The 23,548-nt window shown below is 48.1% G+C and overlaps 1 protein-coding gene across 1 annotated transcript in view; it reads left to right on the top strand.

The window, feature by feature from the left end:
• KLHL22 (kelch like family member 22) overlaps positions 1-23,548 on the top strand; it is a 41,620-nt gene that overhangs the window by 16,865 nt on the left and 1,207 nt on the right. Inside the window, exons 3-6 of the mRNA XM_055323027.1 lie at positions 1,228-1,393; positions 4,654-5,372; positions 12,165-12,357; positions 21,287-21,520. Coding sequence (XP_055179002.1) covers positions 1,228-1,393; positions 4,654-5,372; positions 12,165-12,357; positions 21,287-21,520 — 1,312 coding nt within the window. The remainder of the gene's footprint in view (positions 1-1,227; positions 1,394-4,653; positions 5,373-12,164; positions 12,358-21,286; positions 21,521-23,548) is intronic.

The following is a 23,548-nucleotide window of genomic DNA, read 5'->3' as shown; positions in this document are numbered from 1 at the left end:
CCCTCCCCAGGTCTGCAGGAACCCTATTGCCTGAAAAGTCTGCTCACACCAGCCTCCTGTGTAAAATTCCCCAACAGCGCTTTATAATATGCTTGGATTTCAGTCCTGACTCAGTCTTGACCTGGGGAGAGCAGAGATGTGGCCCTGTCTCACCTGCTCACTTCCTCTTTGCACTGGCCTGGCTGCCTCTGGTACTGAACTCATCCCTGCCCCAGAACTTGGGCTCCTGTCTCCTCCGCCTGGAATGCCTTCCTCTGGCTGGTGAGGTGCCACCTACCTCCGTCTCGGCGTGTCCCTGCTCCTCATCATTCTCCAGCTGCTCCCTTCTCCCAGCTGGGTGCTCCTAGGTTAGATGCCCTGTTGTGCTTTTTCCTAGCATTTCCTCACTCAGAAGTACCTTGTTCTTGTCCTCCTTCCTAGCATCACACTCTACATAAGTAGGAATCTTACCACTTTACTTGACTGTTACTCCTCTTTTTTTTTTTTTTAATATTTTATTTATTTATTCATGAGAGTGACAAGAGAGAGGCAGAGACACAGGCAGAGGGAGAAGCAGGCTCCATGCAGGGAGCCCGATGCAGGACACGATCCTGAGACACCGGGATCAGGCCCTGAGCCAAAGGCAGACGCTCAACCACTGAGCCACCCAGGCGTCCCTTGACTGTTATTCCTCTGACTCTAAATGGTACTTGGCGTTTAGTTAGGAGCTCAGTTAATATATTTGGAGTGGAGTGACTTGTATTACATGTTTTCCATTCATTCATTTATTCATTCATCCATTTATTCATTCCTGACATGCTCTGGGCTGCTGCTGTGATCCAGGAAGCATATAGATGGATGTACCAGAGAGCAAGCCGGATGTCCTTGACTCCAAGAGGCTCACGTGCAACACCCTGCAGCACATGAAACACAGATGGTGATTTCTAGGATAGCTGTCCAAACTTGGTCAGGAGCTTGTGGGCACCTTCCGTGGCAAGACTCGGTTCTCAGAACACACACCAGTGTTCTGTTGCACATCACTGCTGGGTCAGCCTGCCCCCAGCTCCCTCTCACTTTGGTGTCCTAATTGATACAGATTTGCCCGACATGGGGCTTAAACCCATGACCCTGAGATCAAGACCTGAGCTGAGATCAAGAGTTGGATGTTTAACATACTGAGACATCCAGGTGCCCTTATGATTGATTTAGATTGATAGAACAATGTTGTTTTGTGTTTTTACTTTGCAGAGGAATGTTTGCTGGGGGATTGAAGGAGATGGAGCAGGAAGAGGTCCTGATCCATGGTGTGTCCTATAATGCCATGTGCCAAATCCTGCATTTCATTTATACCTCTGAGTTGGAGCTCAGCCTAAGCAATGTCCAGGAGACGCTGGTCGCTGCCTGCCAGCTTCAGGTGAGGCTGCCCTCGCTCGAGCAAGGCAAACCCAAACCCAGGAGGTGATCCCCAGGAGTCTGCCAGGTAGTGGCATGAGGGGGATCAGCAGGCAAGGATACCAGGTGGTAAAGGAGATTGCAGGTGGGACAGAGGCTCTTGGGTGGTGCATGGCTTAGCCAACCCTGGGCACTGAAGCATAGCTGCTCCAAATGCCTCCAGGCAGGCTCCTCTGCTTTTGCTTTTTGCTCTTCTGCTGGTTCCTTTCCTTCTGCCTGGGTCTCCCCGCCCCTGAGAAGATCCTGCACATAAACATGTGGGCTGACCCCGAAGCAGGTGTGTGACATCCTGCATGCCCCAGTGTCTGATGAAGCTGAACTTCTCCCACAGTTCCCAAGTCCTTTCTGCTCATCCACCCAACTTGACTTCATCCATCTCTCTTTTTTTTTTTTTTTTTTTTTTTTTTATTCATGGGAGAGGAGAGAGAGAGAGAGAGGCAGAGACACAGGCAGAGGGAGAAGCAGGCTCCATGCTGGGAGCGCGATGCGGGACTCGATCCCGGGACTCCAGGATCATGCCCTGGGCCAAAGGCAGGCGCCAAACCACTGAGCCACCCAGAGATCCCCCCCATCCATCTCTTTGAAACTACTTTCTTTTTTGTCATTGAATTTTGGATGCTTGTTTTTCTACAGAACTCAGGAAGTCTTCTGAGGCTTTGGCAGTGTGACCTACGTTTTAGAAGGCTATATTACCTCAGTGGTGCTGGTGTAGCCACATGAGGGCTGGGCCTGCATGTGCCTTTTGCTTTCAGTAGCTGTTGTCAGATAGCCTCACCTGACTAGAGAGACTTCTCATTTTACATTTGTTGAAAGTGGAAATGAAATGCTATGCCGAATTCATTATCCTGACCTTTTTTCAGGTCAGAACACATTTGGGGCCATCAGAAAAAACATGTCAGAAAAACCAACCTGTTCAAGGGTGTCTGGAGGCCCCACACTATATGGGAGAGCCCTAGCAGTTCCGTGAGCTGTTGCTCTCAAATGGGCAGGTGGGAGGCCCTTAGCCTGTGCTTGTTGGGTTGGCTCACCATATGCAATGAGTAGATGGAGTTGAGACAGTGCTTCTGAGCACTTTAGCACTTCTGAGGCTATTGTGTGGATAGCATGGGATGAGGGAGCCCCTCCTTACCTCGACAGCCCAGCTTTTTGGGGTTTTATTTTTTAAAATAGTGTGCTTCTATGCAGTGTTGTCTTAGTTTTCTTTAAAGATTTTATTTATTTATTAATGAGAGACACACAGAGAGAGGCAGAGACATAGGAAGAGGGAGGAGAAGCAGGCTCCATGCAGAGATCCCAGGATTGGGATCACTCCCTGAGCCAAAGGCAGGTGCTCAAACGCTGAACCACCCAGGCGTCCCGTCCCGCAGTGTTTTTTTTTTTTTTTTAATTTTTTAAAATTTATTTATGATAATCACACACAGAGAGAGAGAGAGAGAGAGCAGAGACACAGGCAGAGGGAGAAGCAGGCTCCATGCACCAGGAGCCCGACGTGGAATTCGATCCCGGGTCTCCAGGATCGCGCCCTGGGCCAAAGGCAGGCGCTAAACTGCTGCGCCACCCTGGGATCCCCCCACAGTGTTTATTTTAAAGCAAGTTTTACTTGGTATAACAGCTGCAAGTCCATAGGCCCTGTCAGGGTCACGTTTGTGTAGCCATTGATTACATGCTCCCCACGTGCTGTGCTTTGAACCAGCTCAGGATCAGTAGACTGTGGTGTCCCCAGGACCTGGATCTGAATCCCAGCAAGACTCTCACCACTGGGTAACCCCCAGCAAGGGTTCATTTCTCTGAGCCTTTAATGAGGTTCCCGCACTGGGCAGGCCTGGGGTGATTCCTTGTGAGCTTCCCCAGCAGAGGGCCCACTGCTGTGACAATGAGGATGGGAAGAAGAGAGTGACATGAAGCAGTTCTTCAGGAGCTGCTTGTCATGCCCACTGAAGACTGTTTGCTGTCACTTTCTACCCAGAACCTGGCCTTCAGTGTCCTGGCCCATGACAGATCAGAAGTATTTTAGGAAGAAGAGGCAAAGCAGAAGTGCCATCGAGGAAGAAATGGGTGGTCGAGACTTTCAGGACCTAACAGCACTATTGGGACGTTCCATGTGGGGCAGACAGACACATGCCTGGCACTTTACAGTTTCCATTCAGTCCTTCTTAGCTTATGACCTGGCAAGCATAGAGTATCTTTGGAATGAGAAAAAAAATAAAGATAAAGAGATTTTAAACGTTTATTAACAAGCCTCACACCAGCAGAATTACTCTGTGTGTTCTGATTAATTTGTTGGTGATGAGTGAGGCATTCTCATTTTTAGTGCATTTTCAAAATCCTGTTTTCCTAAAGAACTTAGCAATGCCTGGGCAGCTGTCCCTAGAGCCCTCCTCTCTGCCTCCTTCACCCTGCCATGCTCTGATTGTCTAATCATGGGGTAACCTCTAAGCCCGGGGCTCACTTCTCATCTCCTGCCTCGGCACCCTTCTGTCTTGCCTTTCTTCCAACTCACTGGTTTTTCTGCCCAATTGGAAGAAGGCAGATGTCACTTGGAACCCCTGTGCTAGCCAGAGTCATGCAGGCCTTTCCCCAGGCAGGATGGCTTCTAGCCTTTCAAGAACTGTGTGGTGTTGCCAGGAAGAGTGCTGGGCGAGCATCTGAAACACCCTGCTGGCAGTTCTTAGCTCGTGGGTGGTTCAGGATCCTTCTCCTTGGGTGGGATCCCTGGGCCTGCAGCTTTGACTCAATCTGCAGTTGTGGGGGTTGTGGTAGGAGAAGAGAGCTGGATATCTTGTAGAGAGCCTGCAGAGGAGCAGGCACAGGTCCCAGGTGCCATCCAAACCAGGGGTGGCTGATGTGGCCACTGTGCTGCTTCCTGATTCTCTGGAGATTCACTACTTTTGATCTGAAAGGGTCCACTCCGTGCCAGATACTTCGGGGTGCAGTCTCATCTTCGAATTTATTCCTCTCCACTTACAGAGGAGAAAACTGAGGCTCAGAGCAGTTAAAAACTTGTCACAGGTCACTTCGAAGCCTGGTTTTAAACCCAGTCAGTCTGCAGTGAGCCCCAGTCACCTCTTCAGTTGGGGGAAGCAGCCGTGCCAGGGAAGGACAGGGGTGGTGGAGGGGGGCCTGCTGTAGCCAACAGCTGTGTGTCTGCTGTTAGCCTCAGACTCCCTCACCCAGACACATTCATCCCAGTCTGGGCTTGAGTGGGGCTTGTTCTCTTCACAGATCCCGGAAATCATTCATTTCTGCTGTGATTTCCTCATGTCCTGGGTGGATGAAGAGAACATCCTTGATGTTTACCGGCTGGCGGAGCTATTTGACTTGAGCCGTCTGACTGAGCAGCTGGACACCTACATCCTCAAAAACTTTGTGGCCTTCTCACGGACTGACAAGTACCGCCAGCTTCCCCTGGAGAAGGTCTACTCCCTCCTCAGCAGCAACCGCCTGGAGGTCTCCTGTGAGACCGAGGTATATGAGGGTGCCCTGCTCTACCATTACACCCTGGAGCAGGTGCAGGCCGACCAGATCTCACTGCACGAGCCCCCCAAGCTCCTTGAGACAGTACGTTTTCCCCTGATGGAAGCTGAGGTCCTCCAGCGGCTGCACGATAAGCTGGACCCCAGCCCACTGAGGGATACGGTGGCCAATGCCCTCATGTACCACCGCAACGAGAGCCTGCAGCCCAGCCTGCAGGGCCCTCAGACAGAGCTGCGGTCGGACTTCCAGTGTGTCGTGGGCTTTGGGGGTATTCACTCCACGCCATCCACTGTCCTCAGTGACCAGGCCAAGTACCTGAACCCCCTGCTGGGAGAGTGGAAGCACTTCACCGCCTCCCTGGCCCCCCGCATGTCCAACCAGGGCATCGCGGTGCTCAACAACTTTGTGTACCTGATCGGAGGGGACAACAATGTGCAGGGCTTCCGTGCTGAGTCCCGGTGCTGGAGGTAGGCGGGAGTGCTTGGCTGAGACTTGGGCTGTGGGTGGCCCTATGGTGCGGGAGCCATGGGCTCAGGAGGCTGCTTGTGGAGTGGGCTCTGCGAGGGCTGAGGCACTAGCCTTTTAAATTAAACTTGTGGCTTGTTGGGGTTAAAGTCGAGGTTAATTTGGAGAATGCAGGCTGTGATGAGGCAAGGAAGAGGGGACCGTGCATGCTTGCTTTCACTCTTTTCCTCTTCTCAAACCCACTTACCATAGGTCACCCCTGCTGTCCCGTGGGTGAGGAGATAGGTTGCGAGTGACTGTGCCTTGGAGTGGCTGGGCACAGGGCTCCGCCTCTCAAGGAGGGGACCTAGTTGCCAGGAGCACTGGGCAGGCAGCTGCTCCTTCCATCTTGCCCTCTCCAGCTTTGATATGTCTCATCCCAGGCTCCATTTGCCCATCAGCTCTCTTAACCACAAGCCCCTGGTGAGGATGGCTTCCTGGCCTCCCTCCCTATTTTGTAGTATACAGTCCTCTGTCCAGGGGGCCCAAAAAGCCAACAGGCATCACTGAACCAGATTTCACTACCCCTGCCTGCCGTGGTGTCAGGGGTGTTGCCAGGCATGGGGTCCCCCAAGGTCCTCTGAGCAGGCAGTTTTCCAAGAAGCGGGGGGGGGGGGGCGGGGGGGGGGCTTACTGTGATGTACTCTAAGTGCTTTTCTATATGTTAGGTCTTTATAGGTCCTGGTTCATAGCTTCCAAAACCTCCCTTGGAATTTCATAAAAGGAGAACACTAATTTTGTCTTTTGTTATGTTAATGAGGTGGCTTTGGAAGCCCCTGAGTGTGAGTGGGGGATGGTCACCGGGAGAACCAACCCTGCCATTCAGAGAAGGGCCAGTGATTTAATCAATCAGTGCCTATGTAGTGAAGTTTTCATCAAAACCCAAAAGGAGAGGGTTGGGAGAGCTTCAGGTTGGTGACCACCTAGTTAGAGGTGCTGGGAGAGTGACGCACCTGCCTGGAGAGAGCTTGGAATCTCCCTGCCCTTTCCCCAGACCTTGCTCTGTGCATCTCTTCCTGAGTATTCCTGATTTATATCTTTTTACAATAAACAGGTAATCTAGTAAGTGTAATGTTTCTCTGAGTTCTGTGAGCTACTCTAGCAGATTAATGAAACCCAAAGAAAGGGGGATCTTAGAAACCTCTGATTTATAGCTAGTCAGTCAAAGGCACAGCTTGGTGCTTGTAATTGGCATTTTGAGCTGGAGGGGGTCATTGGAACCTCATGTTATTAACTGGTAGGTCAGAAGCATAGATGATAGCCTGGGCTTATTACTAGCGTCTGAAGTGGATACTGGCAGGATGGGGCGGTACCATCTTGTGGACTGAGCCCTCAACCTGTGGTGTCTGATGCTACCTCCAGGTAGTGTTGGAATTGAGTTGACTTGTAGGACACTTAGTCGGTGTCCCGAGAATTGCTTATCAGTGTGGAGAAAATGTCATGCCCCCTGCCCCAACACATACATCAGAATTGAGTCCAGGAACCCAAGAGAGGGGATTTTGTGGACTGTCCTGGTCTGTAGGCTGCTTCTAGCTCTGTCAGTCTATGGAGCTGTGATCCCAGAAATCCATTTTGGGGGACAGAACAAAGTAATCAGGGCAGGTCCCCACAGCCTCCGCTACCATTAGGTGTCTGGGGCCCTGCTACTGTATTTGGTTTGATTTTGTGGGATTTGGCTCATGTGGCAAATCTTCTGTAAGCTGAAAGAAAGCTGGCACCGCAAAGAGAGATCTTGCCAGCTGCTTCCATGGCTGTGAGTTAGGTACTGACCCACGTTCACGTTTCTGTCTTTGGGGGTGGGGGTGGGGTCTGGCCTGCCTCTGCCTCTCAGAAGTGAGCGTAGTGACCTAGTGACCAGTGACCATGAGGAGAGGGCCGCAGCCGCTTCTGCCCTCTGGGCCCCAAGAGGTGGTCACCTCTGTTAAACTGAAGAGACCCAAAGCTTGGCAGCTCCTTTGCAGTTAAACACAAGACAGGCTGAGTTCAGAAAGGAGGAAACAATATCTTCATTTTCTCCCTAACCAAATACCCTCCACAGTAGGTGTGGCAGCACTAGCTTCAGCCTTCCCTTAAAAAGCCTCAAAGCTTCTTTTTTTTTTTTTTTTTTTTAAATTTTTATTTATTTACGATAGTCACAGAGAGACAGAGAGAGAGAGGCAGAGACACAGGCAGATGGAGAAGCAGGCTCCATGCACCGGGAGCCCGACGTGGGATTCGATCCTGGGTCTCCAGGATTGCGCCCTGGACCAAAGGCAGGCGCCAAACCGCTGCACCACCCAGGGATCCCTCAAAGCTTCTTTTGTAGGGACCTATATCCCTGTTGGAGGCCCAAGGCCCGAGCTCCCTGCTGAGACCAACCCACAGACCTGCAAAATAGACCTCCAGGGTGTTGTGTTGACTAGCCCTTGGCATATAGTGGGGTGGCGTGCACGCACAGGGAGGCTATGAGGCTTTCCCACAGGGCCTTCCCCAAGGGCGACCGCGAGGGCCGCTCCCTGCCCGGAGTCTGCCCTTCTACTTCCTTGACGTCAGTTTTGCTTCAAGACTGGTCTGAATTTCCCATTGGTGAACATGTGCTGTGAATCCCAAGCCAGACTCTGAAAAATTCTAGTATCAGCACCAATATTTGATAACCAACAGCCTCAGACTCCAGTGACAAGGTCGGGTAATTGTGGCAGGTGGAGTTGGTGAGACCTGCCTGGCAGGGGGAGGTACTGTGGAGGGGTTGGGGGGCAGTGTCTGCCTGCATGGTGGGGAGGACCCTGGGGTCTGTCATTTCTCCAGGGTGAGAGTTCCATTAATCTCTTCATAGACTTTAAAAACTGCCAGATGGATCTTAATTTGAATGCTCTGAGTTTGGTTCGCTCCCTTCTTCCCTTTCTTAGTTTATGAGCTTTAGGATCTTTGGACCCTCAGAATACCAGAAGATAAAAGTTGCGGTTAGGGTTTGCATGTTGAGGTGTTGGAGACTTCTCAAGCTATATCAGAGCATTGGTACAGCAGGAAGTGCATAGAAGTTAGCTGTCTTGGAGCAAATTGTATTTGTACTCCCCCCTTCCCACCCCCGGCTCTTCAGAGTCCATGTTACTCCACTTTCGTGGAAGACCTACATTAGTGCCTGTTCTTACTTTTACAAAAAGATTGAAAGTGAAGGTAGTGTTCAGCATTGGTTTTGCAGTGAGCCTTTACAGAGGCAGCATGCCCCCTGAGTGTGGTGGCGCTGCCCAGCATCTTCCCCGGAACTACACTCATCTCAGTATCAAGCTGCCAGAGCTCTGAACTCTATGAGCGTCTGTGCTTTATCTCCATGTATTTCATGCATCCATTAGCAAGGTGTGACCTAAGGTATCAGAAAAGCCCTGACAGTGGTTATTTTTGGGGTCTAGGAATCTCACATTTTTTCCCATGTGAATTGTATTTGCTTTGTTTCATGCCCTTTCAGCTTGTGAAAGGTTTCCAAGGAACACCCTATGTTCAGATAGGGGGGACCTGTACTGACTGTCCGCTTCACCCGTGGCCTGTTGGACTCTACTTAGGATAGCAACTTGCTTTCTCTGTTAAGCATTTACGTGGCTGTTTGTATTTTAAAATACATTTTAAAAATTCCTTTGATTGTAATGGACTTCACCAAGAGTCATGGGAATGCTTAAGTTGTGGAAACAGACAGAAGGTGGTCTGTCCAATTTTACAAAGACCCCAGAGCATTTTGTATCAACTCTAGCTGGCCCATCTGAGTTTGCAGTAGGGCTATTCAAAATCTACCTTAAAAGGACTGAAATTGTTTATATCCTTATATAGCTAGTTTTTATTAGACAAAACATTACTTGAGGATTTATTCTAACAAAGCAGAAAATCAATTCAATAAGGAAAGCAATGTGGAATACAGGACACAGTGGGGAGATAGGAAGTGAGCACAACTGTTGTTGTGTCTAAATTATTGATGTATGGTGAATGTGTAGTGTGTGTGCGCGTGCATGCACATGCATGCGCAGGGGTGTGTTAAATCTGAAACCACAAATTCAAATGAACACATCTGAGGAAGCTGTCAGGGCAGAAGACCAGAAGGAAGCAAGCGGAAGCATCTGGTGGGGCTTGTCTCACTCTGGAGGATGATGCTGACTTGCACTAGATCAGAAACGAGGTGGAGAAGGGAGGGCGGACACATGTACATGCATGAGTGTCATGTACAGGAAAGGCAATGGGATACGGCCAGCCTCATCAGTTGGCAGGACCTCGGTGAATGCTGAGCCCCTGGATTGGCCTGGGCTGCCTACCTCTAGCTAGACTGTCACCTGGCTGCGCCCCTGGACATTGAGTTTTTAAGTGCCACCTTCTCAGGAGGCCCTTCCTGGTCTTCGTAAGAGACCTGTGCCCTCCCAGCCCCTGCTATCCAGTAGAGCACAACTTCTGGGTAGCACCCTCTCTATACCTCTACAGTAGAAAGAAGAGTCCTTGTCTGGAGTTTCCCTTGGGATTCTCAACACTGAGCACCATGCCTGATGCACACTGGGTGGCCAGTGAATATTTGCAGAGTAACTGAATGATTCACTGTTGTTAATCTTTGTTTAATTAATTGAGCAGACAGTGCGTGATCTGCCCTGAGCTACAGTGAGGTCTAGGAATATAGACCAGAACCAGTCCTTTACAAACTCCCTTCTGGTTTAACAAGGACCCTTTCCATGTGTGTTGTCCTTTCTGAGGCCTCATGATAACTTTCATAGGCAGGTGGCATCCCCCCATTGGCCAGGTGTGGAAATTAAATGAATGCCAGAGAGAGGAAAGCCAACGCCTGCATGCACCCAGCTGGACAGGGGCAGACCAACTCTCAGAGCTAGGTCTTTGTGACCCTGCTTGCATGTTCTTTCTCTCCTGTTAGCCTCAACCCCTGAGGCATCCTGTTTCCTGTCATTCCTGGCTGGCAGCGAAGAGCTGGCCCAAAGGTCCAGGCAGGAAAGAGCAGCTGCAGAGCACATCTAACTTGTGCTTTGAGACAAGGGATGAAACCCATCTCTTCACCAACTTGTATATGGCACTGACCAAAGAAAACTCTGTTCATTCTCTAATTAGCCAGTTGAAGTTCAGCTTATTCCCTTGGAGTTGGTCTTTCTATGGAGAAATAAGAACCACTTACCTGAAAGCAGCTGTAATTATGCATGAGCTGTTGAGCCAGGCGGCTTCAGAAGCAGGCACTCAGATGCTGGTACCTGAGTGGATGTCCAGAGGGAAAGGCCGGATGCATATCCAGGAAAGAATGGACTTTGGGGCTCAGGCTCATAGGGTCCTGGTTCCTCAAGGCTCTGTAATCCTCTATTCACCCAAATAACATACCTGCCTGCTGTCCCACAGAGTGCCAGGCCTGGGGCATGGAGTGGGGCAGGGCTGAGTGCTGGCAAGGTAGGCATGGACTGGCCTGTGAAGGACCTCAGCTGCTAGGCTAAGTGGAGACTTTGGTATGACTGGAGGCTTGCTGAGGAGTGTGGGATTGAGTGAGCAGAGGGAGCTGGGGGTTCTGGTCAGGGCTGGTGGGCAGCCAGCTGGAAATGGCTGGGAGGCCTTTGCAGCGTGGGTCTGACATGCAAGAGGAGGAAGTAAGGGCTGATAGTTGGTCTCCTGGGATGGTTGAGCTCATAGGGGTTGAACATGTGACACCCTTCAGAGGGGCTGTGGGAGGGGTGGTTACACAAAGGAGCTCAGAATGAAGCTCCAATGATAGGACTTTTTTAAAAGATTGATGGAGAAAGAAGGCAGGGCTTAGGGACAGCTATGTCTCCGAGGAAAGGGACATGAAGGTGGCCCTGATGTCAGGAGAACAAGCTTTGCAGTGCCCAGGCTCAGTAGGAGCTCAGTAGAACCTCAGCGGTGGTCAGCTTCCCTGGCCATCTCTAGCTGCTCCCCTGGGAAGCCCCTCAGTCCATCAGTGCTCCTCCAGCCTTATGGGCCTGCTCTAGCCAGCCCAGTATCTCCCTCCCGTGGGAGTGCCTGGCATCATGCAGGATCCCTCCCTCACGCCCCCCACGGTTCATGTGGGAGATGGCTGTCACTCCTCCAGCTGGCAACAGGACAGCTTAGGAGAGGCACAGGAAGTGAGAGAGGAGTGCATTTCATGCATCCATTAGCAAGGTGTGACCTAAGGTATCAGAAAAGCCCTGACAGTGGTTATTTTTGGGGTCTAGGAATCTCACATTTTTTCCCATGTGAATTGTATTTGCTTTGTTTCATGCCGTTTCAGCTTGTGAAAGGTTTCCAAGGAACACCCTATGTTCAGATAGGGGGGACCTGTACCGACTGTCCGCTTCACCCGTGGCCTGTTGGACTCTACTGGAGTCCTGAGAGGCTGTTGTGTCTGTCCAGGGGAAGGCCGTAACTGGGCATTCCTGAATGGGGACAGGGCCATGGGGAATATGGATCTGGATAGGTGAGATGGAGGTGGCTGTAGGAACAGCCATGGCCCAGCCTGGGGTGAACAGATGGGTGAGCTAGAAACTCGCCCATGGGATTATCCCTAGAAGGTCCTGGCATTGTAGGCAGAAACGCAAGGGGATCTTGGCCATGCCTTCCAGGCTCTGTGCTGGGGACACACCCATGTTCAGGCATGTAGCAGCCTGCTGCTATGGCTGTGGGTGGGCATGTGCTGCTGTGTCAGGGCAGCTGGGGGGGGTGTGGTTCAGGGTACAGTGGTGGAACAGGAGGTGTGGGCCTGCTGGGCAGACTTTCTGGCCTGTCAGTGATGCACTGCCCTCATGTTCCCTCAAAAGGTATGACCCAAGGCACAACCGCTGGTTCCAGATCCAGTCCCTGCAGCAGGAGCACGCCGACCTGTGTGTGTGTGTTGTGGGCAGGTACATCTATGCGGTGGCAGGCCGCGACTACCATAATGATCTGAATGCTGTGGAGCGTTACGATCCCGCCACCAACTCCTGGGCTTACGTGGCTCCGCTCAAGAGGGAGGTAAGGAAAACCCTCCAAGAGGGGCCTTTTCCTGCCTGCTTTCCTTCCAGGGTGTGCAGAGAGTGGGTGGCCAAACCAGGAAATCAGGCCTAGTGGGTACCTGCAAAGACTCTGCACTGTGATTAGGGCAGAGGACCACTGAGTCTCGGCCAGCCCCCTGGGCTGCACCAGATCCCATTGCCTAGAATTTCACTTCCATCTTGGTCTTACCACCGTGGTACCAGGAAGCTGCTTTACTTTTATTTTTTAAAAGATGTTATTTATTTATTTGAGAGAGAGAGTGAGTGGGAGGGAGAGGGAGAGAGAATCTGAAGCAGATTGTCCACTGAGCACAGAGCCTGATTCAGGGCTCCATCCCAGGACTACCTCAAGATCATGACCTGAGTCGAAACCAAGAGTCAGTGCTCAACTGACTGTGCCCCCAGGAAGCTGCTCTAACACTGCATTTCAAGTGTAGACAGAAGCCTTCCCTTTTCTGTTGGCTCAGTTGAGCTGAGCTGAAAATGTGTCCAAGGATGTTGTTAAACAGGAAGGACACATAGAGGAGGGTGCAGGAACCTCAGACTTCTCCACAGGCCTCCTGGAGGGCAGGGACTTTGAAAAGACAAAAAACACTTTAGAAGGTGTATTTCGTTTTTGTTTGCCAGTTTTTAAAACTCATGTGCGTCCACGGGCATTTCTGGGCACTGTTAGAGGCAGATAACTGCACAGGGATGCATGGTGAGGGGTGGCGGGAGGGCTGTTGTCCAGGCCCAGCCATAGGAGCTCCTGCCCTTCTGACCTCTTCCCATACCTTCTCTCTTTATCTCTCACCCCTCTCCAATTCCCCCAAGGCTGTAGTCTTTAACCTCAAGGGGCTGAGGCTCTCCCTGATGGGTCCAGCCCTTCTCCATGGCCCACAAGGCCTCCAAGGTTAGGGGTTCCCAATTGTAGTTCCTCCCAGGCAGGGAAGGCTGGCCTGCTCTTTGCTCAGCTTCTCTGGGGAAGGAAGCCACTCTGGTGGGGTACTCCCTACCTTCCTTCTGGAGAAAGGAACATATTTTGCATGGGAGAGGTCAAGGGGGTCCTTGAGACCTGATGGACCTCTGAATTCTGTTCTGGAAAGGACTGAGTAGGAATGGGGGACACGGGCTGGGGTCGGGGCGAGTTGGGGGACTCCAGGGGTTCTTTGTCTCGGGCTTCCTGGTGAAGCTGCAGTTCTCTGATGTGGCCACAGAGGGGCAGCCTCACCTTTCAACTAACTTCTCCCTGCAGGTCAATGTTCCTTCCCTCACACCATTCATTTATTCAGCTACTATTTATTAAGCACCTACCATATACCAAACCCAGGGGATCCAGTGGTGATAAAAGATGAGAGAAGTTCCCCTCTGGATGGTGATGTTCACAGCCTAACAGGAGAGACCACTCTTAACCACTAAACAAATCAATAAAGTAATTGCCTATTGTGCCAAGTGTGATAATGAAATCGAGAAGGTTGAGCTCAGCATTGCTCAAATAGAAGGCTCTGGCAGGACTAATCTGAAAAGACTGGAGAAGGCCCATCTGAGATGTTGGTTAGACCAAAGTCTAAAGGAAGCAGCTGCTGGGTGAGGAAAGATGGAGCTCTTAGGCCAGGAGGGGCCTTCCCAATTCTGAGAAAGGGGGATGGCATGAGGAGGGATTGTGAAGAGACAAGGGTGGAGAGGGCCATTGGGCGGTCCAGGGGGTGGGGGTGAAGGTGGCTTATCCTAGGGTAGAGGCTGTGGGGAAGGAGAATGATGGGCAAATTCTGGTGTAGTTTGGAGATAAACTGACCAGACTTGCTGATGGATCAGATGTTAGAGAATGAAAAGGGATAGATCGTGGGAGACGCTCAGGCTCCAGTTTGAGCACCTGGGTGGATGGCTAGGCCACTAACCAAGAGGACAAATGAGTTTGGGAATGAAAAAGAAAAGAAAAGGTTCCATGTAGAACATGATAAATATTCCAATGGGAAATGTCAGTTCGACATTAAAAGTCAAACTCGGGAGTGGTCAACCTGGAGATAGAAATATGGAGGATTTGTCAGGACTTAATGGTGTGCCTGACATGGGAACAGTTGTGGTCAGCTCAGAAGAGCAGGGATGATGATAAGATTATGGAGGGGCAGTCAGGGAAGTAAATGGGAAATCTGCCAGAGAGCAGGGGGTTTTCTCCTGTGAGGAGAGGGGGCCCACAGGTCCTGGAGAAGGCAGGTATGCAGCCCTCATTGCTAACTTAGAACCCACAGTCAGCCATAGCGAATGACTGAGGGAAAAGGCTGTCACACAACCTCATGTTTGTCACATTCGCTCACCTGTTTCTTAGGGACCCTGTAATGCCGAGTCCCATCAGTGTGGTATCATTAATTGGTTGCTGACATGCCCCCAATAAACCATGAACTCCCTGTCCTAGCAGTAGGCAGAGTGCTGCCTTCTTGTGTTCCAGAGGAGAAAAAGGGGATCTCTGCCGGGAACTCTCACTTAAAGACCTCCCAGAGAGCTCACACTTGGAAAGATAGAGTAGATGTATTCTTCCCAGCTCCTCCTGCTAAATGCAACTCAGAACTCAACATAAAACAAAACAACCCTTAAGATATAGAACGGTTGAGGGATCCCTGGGTGGCACAGCGGTTTGGCGCTTGCCTTTGGCCCAGGGCGCGATCCTGGAGACCTGGGATCGAATCCCACATCGGGCTCCCGGTGCATGGAGCCTGCTTCTCCCTCTGCCTGTGTCTCTGCCTCTCTCTCTCTCTCTCTCTCTCTCTCTCTCTGTGACTATCATAAATAAATAAAAATTTAAAAAAAATTTAAAGATATAGAACGGTTGAGAGAAGGCAGTCCTGCTAGGGATCTGAGGAAGTGGGGAATACCATGCAGTAATGTGTTCCCTGGGTTTTCCTTTTGCCTCGTATGTCTCAGACTTGTAAGTAAAGAGGCTGATAGCCAGTAACACCAATGGGAAGCAAATTTCAATCATTGTATAAAAATTGAAATCCTCAGCGTGTTCTCTGTCTCAGATGGATTCAAACTAGGAGTCACCAACAGAAAGTTAACAGGAAAATCTCCAGACAATTGGAAACTAAACAACACATGTCTAAATAATCCACGAGTCAAAAGGGAATAATAAAATACCTTGAAGTGAATGAAAATGGAAAGGCAGCATGTCAAAATTGGTGGTGTCCAACTAGAGCTGTGCTGAGAGAGAAATTGTGACACTAAAAGCATACATTAAAGAAGAAAAAAACCTCAAATCAATAGTATAAGCTCCTAGCTTAAGAACTTGAAAAAAAAAAAAAAGTGAAATAAAGCCAAATCAAGCAGAAGAAATATTAAAGAACAGAAATCAGTGAAGTTAAAAGCAGAAAAATAGTAGAGAAAATCAACGAAACAAAGAACTGGTTCTTTAACTAGGTAAATAAAATTGACAAATTTCTAGAAGGAGAAGTCACAATTTAAAATATCAAGAATAGGGATCCCTGGGTGGCGCAGCGGTTTAGCGCCTGCTTTTGGCCCAGGGCGCGATCCTGGAGACCCGGGATCGAGTCCCACATTGGGCTCCCGGTGCATGGAGCCTGCTTCTCCCTCTGCCTGTGTCTCTGCCTTTCTCTCTCTCTGTGTGTGACTATCATAAATAAATAAAAATTAAAAAAATAATAATAAAATAAATAAAATAAAATATCAAGAATAAAATAGGACATTACTACAAATCCTTTAGACATAGAGAGGATGAGAAGAGGATACTATGAACAACCTTAATCGTGTAAACTTGATTATAGATGAATTCCTCAAAAAATGCAATCTAACACAACTGACTCGAGACTAAATAGATAATTTGAATAGCCTTCTACCTTTAAGGAAATCTAACTTCCCAGGACACCTGGGTGGCTCGATGGTTGAGCGTCTGCCTTTGGCTCAGGGCTTGATCCTGAGAACATGAGATCAAGTTCCACACTGGGCTCCCTGTGAGGAGCCTGCTTCTCCCTCTGCCAATGTCTCTGCCTCTCTCTGTGCCTCTCATAAATAAATAAATAAAATATTTTTAAAAAGAAGAAAAAAAGAAAATCAAACCTCCCAAAAAGAAATGTCCAGGTCTAGATTGTTTTAATAAGAATTCTAAACATTTTTTAAATGTTTTTAAAGATTTTATTTATTTATTAATTAGAGACATAGAGAGGCAGAGACACAGGCAGAGGGAGAAGCAGGCTCCATGCAGGGAGCCCGACGTGGAACTCGATCTCAGGTCCCCAGGATCAGGCCCTGGGCCGAAGACGGCGCCAAACCACTGAGCCACGCAGGCCGCCCTCTACTAAACATTTAAAGAAAAGTTAACTTCAGTTCTGCTGGGGTTTTTGTTTTTTTTTTTTTCTTTTGGAAAATAGAAGGGGAAAGAATATTTCCCAGTTCATCTTAAGAGGTTAATATGAACTTGATAGCAAAACCAGACAAGACAGTACCAAAAAAAGAGAAGTCTCCCATAAATATACATATGAATATCCTTCACTCAATATTAGCAAATAGAATTATCCCCCCTTGATAAAAGAAATGAATGAACAAATGGAGTTGGTTACAGAGATAGTAGATAGGCTAGTTCCATATTTGAAATTTAATCTGTATAATCCACTATGTTAAAAATCGTATAATCATATCAAAGCAGAAAAAGGATTTGACAATATTTTGCATCTATTCATGATCAAACCCAAAAAATAAGAATAGAAATGAGTTTCCTCAACCTGAAGACCATATATAAAAATCCTGATGCTGATGTTGTATTTAATAGTTAAAGAGGGCAAGGATCCCTGGGTGGCGCAGCGGTTTAGCGCCTGCCTTTGGCCCAGGGCGTGATCCTGGAGACCCGGGATCAAATCCCACGTCGGGCTCCTGGTGCATGGAGCCTGCTTCTCCCTCTGCCTGTGTGTCTGCCTCTCTCTCTCTCTCTCTCTCTCTGTGTGTGTGTGTGTGTGTGTGTGTGTGTGTGTGACTATCATAAATAAAAATTTTTAAAAAATAGTTAAAGAGGGCAGCCCCCGTGGCTTAGCAGTTTAGCGCCGCCTTCAGCCCAGGGCCTGATCCTGGACACCCAGGATCGAGTCCCACGTCAGGCTCCCTGCATGGAGCCTGCTTCTCCCTCTGCCTGTGTCTCTGCCTCTCTCTCTCTCTCTCTGTCTCTCATGCATAAATAAAAGTCTTTAAAAAAAGAAAAGCATGTTTAAAAAATAATAATAATAAAGACTGAGTTGAATGTTTTTACTGAGGTAGGGAGCAGGGCAAGGATGTCTGCTCTCACCACTCTTATTCATTATAGTCCTGGAGGGTGTAGCTAGTGAAGTATGGCAAGAAAAGAAAATAAAGCATGCATATTGAAAGGGAAGAAATAAAACTAATCCTAAAGAAACAGTTGTCTAAAATCTAAAAGAATCTACCTGGATGCCTGGGTGGCTAAGGTGGTTAAGTGTCCATCTCTTGATTTCAGTTCAGGTCGTGATCTCAGGGTCATGAGATTGAATTCCATGTCTGGCTCCATGCTCAGCATAGATTCTGCTTGAGGTTCTCTCTCTCCTTCTTCTGCCTCACCCCCTGTGTACACATTCTCTCTTTCAAATAAATAAATACGTACATACATACAATCTTAAAGGGATCTACCAAAAAAAAAAAAATCCTAGGACTAATAAGTGAGTTCAGTACTCACTTTGGCAGCACATTTACTAATAAGTGAGTTCACTGAGATTGTAGGATATAAGATAAACCTGGGGCAGCCCAGGTGGCTCAGCGGTTTAGTGCCACCTTCAGCCCAGGGTGTGATCCTGGAGACCCAGGATGGAGTCCCACGTCGGGCTTTCTGCATGGGGCCTGCTTCTCCCTGTGTCTCTGCCTCTCTTTCTCTGTGTCTCTCATGAATAAATAAATAAAATCTTTTTTAAAAAAATAAGACAAACCTGCAAAAATTAATTGCATTTTTGTATATTAGCAATGAACATGTGGACACTGAAATGAAAAAGAATGCTATTTATAATAATTCCTAAAAATGAAATGCTTAGGTATAAATTTAATAACACTTAAAAGAATGTATATGCTAAAAATAATAAAATGCTGATGAAGGAAATAAAATGTAAATAAGTGGGGAGACATACTATGTACATGGATTGGAAAACTCAAAAAAGACGTCAGTTCTTCCCAGATTGATACATGGTGTTTAACTCAATTCATATCAAAATTTCAGCAACAGTTTTTGTAAATATAGATGAGACTGTTCTGAAATTTACATGGAAAGGTGCAGAGGATCTAGAATACCTCAATTTTGTAAATAAAGTGGGAAGAATAAGTCTACACGATTTCAAGACTTACTACCCTAGCTGCAGGATTTACCACTGTGTTATTGGCAGAGGGATAGACACAAAGATCAGTGCAACAGAATGGGGAATCCACAATAGGCCCACACAAATAAGACCTTCTGATTTTTTTTTTAAGATTTTATTTATTCATGAGAGACTCAGAGAGAGGTAGAGACATAGGCAGAGAGATAAGCAGGAAGCCTGATGTGGGACTCAATCCCGGGACTCTAGGATCACGCCCTGGGCCAAAGGGAGGCACTCAAATCCTGAGCCACCCAGGCATCCCAGTCCATCTGATTTTTTTACAAAGGTGCAGAAACAATTGAACTGAGAAAAGATAATTTTTCAACAAATTATGTAAGAGTCTTGGAATCTGTAAGAAAGAAACATCGACCCAAGCCTCATACCTTATACAAAAATTAACTCAAAGTGGTTTACGGGCTTAGCTCTAAAATATAAAGCTAAATAGTGTTTAGAGGAAAATAGTAGAAGAAAATCTTTGGGATGTAGGACTGGGCAACAGGTACTTAGACTTGACCCCCAAAACATGAGCCGTAAAAAGAAAAATCAATAAATGGGACTTCATCAAAACAAAGAAGGGGGTTATCAGACGGCAAACAAGCACATGAGATGTTCAACATCATTAGCCATTAGGGAAGCGCAACTTAGACCCAGAGTGAGAAAACTACCTGTTAGAGTAGCTAAAAAAAAAAAAAAAAAAGGAGTGGCAACACTCAGTGCTGGCAGGGCTGCAGAGGAGGTAGGTTGGTTGCTCATACATGGCTGATGGGAATGTAAATTGGCACAGAGACACTGGGAAAGAATTTCACAATGTCTTTAAATAGTTAACTTCCAACTACCATGTAACCCAGCAGTTGCCATCCTGGGCATTTATCCCAGAAAAATGAAAACTCTGTACCACAAACATAGTGGTTTATTGGTAACAGCCAGAAACTGGAAACAAATCAGATGTCCTTTAACAGGTGAATGGCTAAGCAAACTGTAGCATGGAATTCTACTCAGCAATAAAAGTGAACTATGGACACACATGAGCAACAGTCTAGGTAACATAGAGGTACCATAGAAAGCCTGTCTCAAAAGGTTACATGATTCCATTCATGTAACAGTCTTGAAATGACAGAATTATAGGAATGGAGAAACAGATTGGTGGTTGACAGGGATTAAAGAAGGGGTTTGGGGCAGGGGGGATGTGGGTGTGATTACAAACAGGCAACATGGGGCAGCCCGGGTGGCTCAGCGGTTTAGCGCCGCCTTCAGCCAAGGCGTGATCCTGGAGACCCGGGATTGAGACCCATGTCAGGCTCCCTGCATGGAGCCTGCTTCTCCCTCTGCCTGTGTCTCTGCCTGCCTCTCTCTCTCTCTCTCTCTCTCTCTCTCTCTCTCATGAATAAATAAATAAAATCTTAAAAAAAAAAAAAGGCAACAGGAGGCATCCTAGTGAAGATGGAAGTGTCCTGTATCTTGACTGTGTCAGTGTCAGCATCCTGGTTGTACTAGAGTCGCGTTGTGCTAGAGTTGTACCAGCTCATATCACTGGGGGCCTGGGTAAAGGGTACATGGCATTTGTATTATTTTCTTAAAACTACGTGTGAGTCTATACTTCAAAATGAAAAGTTTAATTAAAAAAAAAAAAAACCTAAACACCAAGACCTCTCCAGACCCCCACATTGATGAGAAAAACCTCAAGCCCTTGGTTTATGTCCTGTGAACTGCTCTGTCCCCTGTTCTCCACCCTGTCTACCTCTCCAGCCCTTTGCTGTGTCACCACATAGCCCGAGTGTTGGTGGCTGGCTCTGTAACCCAAGCCCCAGAGCTTCCATACCTCCTCTACCCCCAAAAAACATAGTGCTCTGCCTTGGGGCCCATGCGCGGCAGCCTTGCTTGGGGTGGGTTGAGCAAGTGGATGTGAGAGAGGAGATGCAGTAGGGACCAGTGTGAGGGGTCTAGCTGCCTGAGCAAGGAGGAGACCCCCCGCCAGGGTGCGCTTGAAAGTCTGAGGACCAAAGTCGAGAGCAGGGTGGTATATTTTCTTCCTCCACAAATAGCCATCACTAAAATGGCATTGATCTTTGTGTTTGAATTTGCATCTTACTCTTCTCACCATACTGCTGGATATTTGTGAACAGATTTTGAAAGTGGGGTCAGCGGGCCTGGAGGATTGGCTGGTACTGGGAGTTGGGGAAAGGTGCAGACCACTGAGGGTGGGTCAGATATTCCCAGAAGTGCTGTCTCCTCCTGTGACTGGCTCTCAAGGCTGTGCTTTGATTGTTTTGAGCCCCCCATGCAGATGTCTCCCTTAGAGGCAAGGGAGAGACAGAGATTCCATTCTCCCCTTCATAGAAGCTCAGAGTTATCTCTGGGTTCGTAGACCCATCCCCTTTTAGGGTAAGGTCAGGGTGGATGACTGGGACGGAATCAGGGAGTGTTCTCAGCAGGATGTGAGGTAGAAGTTGGGGATACCAGGAGGCACAGAGCAACTGTGGGGTAGGAGTGGCTTCCATGAGGCTCCTGGTTGTCTTCCCTCGTGGCCCTCTTGCCTCCTTCCTAGCCATCCCTGGTTCTGTTGGTGGCCCCATGCAGGTATATGCCCACGCGGGTGCCACGCTGGAGGGGAAGATGTACGTTACTTGTGGCCGCAGAGGGGAAGACTACCTAAAGGAGACGCACTGCTATGACCCAGACAGCAACACCTGGCACAGTCTGGCTGATGGGCCCGTGCGGCGAGCCTGGCACGGCATGGCTACCCTCCTGGACAAGCTGTACGTGATCGGGGGTAGCAACAATGACGCTGGCTACAGGAGGGATGTGCACCAGGTGAGCAGAGCTGGGCCACCCCACATATGTTCTTCCCATCCCTTCCAATTGTTTTGGATGAAAATTTATGTGCCACATGTCTGCCTTTTCATTAAGTAGCCTTTATTTTTTATAGTGGTTTTAGGTTCTCCACAAAATTGAACAGAAAGTGCAGAGATTTCCCGTATACCCTCATCCCTGCACACATGGTCTTCCCCACCAGAGTGGGACATTTGTTGCAATCGATGAACCCACAGTGACATGTTCTTACCCCAACACCACAGTTTACACCAGGGTTTGCTCTTGGTGGTGTACATTCTCTGGTTTTGGACAGATGACATGTATCCATCTTTATAGTATGAGGCAGGGTACTTTCATTTGTTTTTATTATTGAAAACATCAATTATAAAGTTAGTATAACCGAATTGCAGAACCTTTGAATAATGGATAAGGCTGAAGAAAAGTACCCATAATCCTACTTGGTGCCACTGTTCTTTAGTCCTCTCTGTGCGTGGTTTCCCCCTCATTGTAGGTAAAGAGCTTTCCTGCTTCTGGCTAAAGTTTGTGGTGGCTATTTTCCAGTTTAATACACAATTTCCGTAGCCACTGCCCCATCTTAGTGGCCATGCAGAATCCTGTCATGTTGGTGCATCATTTGGATTGGTCCAAAGTTTAGCTATTCCAAGTAATGTAAATAATATTTACTTTGTAGTGTGTTTCAGGTATTTTGGATTGTTTTCTTAGTTAAGAGCTCTGCTTCTTAAAGTGCGGTCCCAGAACAGCAGCATCTGCATCACTGGGAACTTGTTAGAATGCAGGTTCTCAGGTCCTACCCCAGATCCACTGAATTGGAAGCTCCAGGGGTGGAGCTCAGCAGTCTGTTTTAACAGGCTCTGAGTGGTGAGAACCCCTCAGCTCTCGTGGATCAGTTTCCTATCGTGGCCATGACAAATCACCACCAACTTAATAACTTGAAACAATATAAGTACATTCTTTTTATTATTTTTAAAAATATTTTATTTGTTTATTTGACAGCACAAGGAGGGGGAGAGGGAGAAGCAGGCGTGAGCAGAGACCCTGGGATCATGACCCAAGCCAAAGGCAGACTTAACCAACTGAGCCACCCAGGCGCCGCATAAGTGTATTCTTAATTTTTGTAGGTCCTAAGTCCAGTGTGGTCTCACTGCGATAAAATCTGGGTGACATCAGGGAATCTGTCCTTTTTAGAGGCCTTAGGGGAGAATCTGACTCCTTGCTCACTCGGGTTATCAGAACTGAGGTCCCTGTTTCTTTGCTGGCTGTCAGCTAAAGGCCCTCCTTGGCTTCTAGAGGCCTCTGCATTCCCTGGCATGAGGCCGCTTCGTCCTCATCCAGCTACAGCAGGTTGTCCTTCTAACTTCTCTTCTCTCCTGTTAGACTTTCCCTTTCTGCCTTCAAAGATTTGTGCCATTAGATGGGTCTACCCGGAAAGTCCGGGATACCCTCCCTACCTCGAGGTCCATAGCCTTATGCTTGTCTGCAGAGTCCCTTTTGCCATATAAAGTAACACAACTTTAGAGATTTTAGGACATGGACGTCTTTGGAGGGTCATTTTTCTGCCTACCACAGCTAGAAAACCAAATGTACTATTAAATAAAAAAAAAATAAGATTTGGGGGGCTCTTAATACATACTGTCAAATAGCCTTCCTGGAATGGCAAACAGACACCCATGAAATGGCTTCATTACACATTCATCAGCATTGGGTCTTGTGATTTTTTCCCCCCGGTGGCTGGTAGTTGTCAGGGACAAATTTAACTCCGATTTTACATTTTTTGGATTGAAAAAAGGTCAGACATTTCCCCATATGTTTGTTTACTGTTTGGGGTAATTTTGGAGATGTGAGAATGTTGATGGTCATCACTAGTCAGCAAGTTAACTATTTACACATTTTATCAGCACTTCTCCCTGGTGTTGGGTGATCTGAGGGAGTTAGTTGGGGTCCGTGTCTTTGGTCAGTCAGTCTTGTGGAGAGGAGAGAATCTCGGGCCTTAGAGAAGAGCGTGCCGGT

Source organism: Nyctereutes procyonoides, unplaced genomic scaffold (genome assembly GCF_905146905.1).
Source record: "Nyctereutes procyonoides isolate TBG_1078 unplaced genomic scaffold, NYPRO_anot_genome, whole genome shotgun sequence".
NCBI lineage: Eukaryota > Metazoa > Chordata > Mammalia > Carnivora > Canidae > Nyctereutes > Nyctereutes procyonoides.
This window is presented reverse-complemented; position numbering and strand designations above follow the sequence as displayed.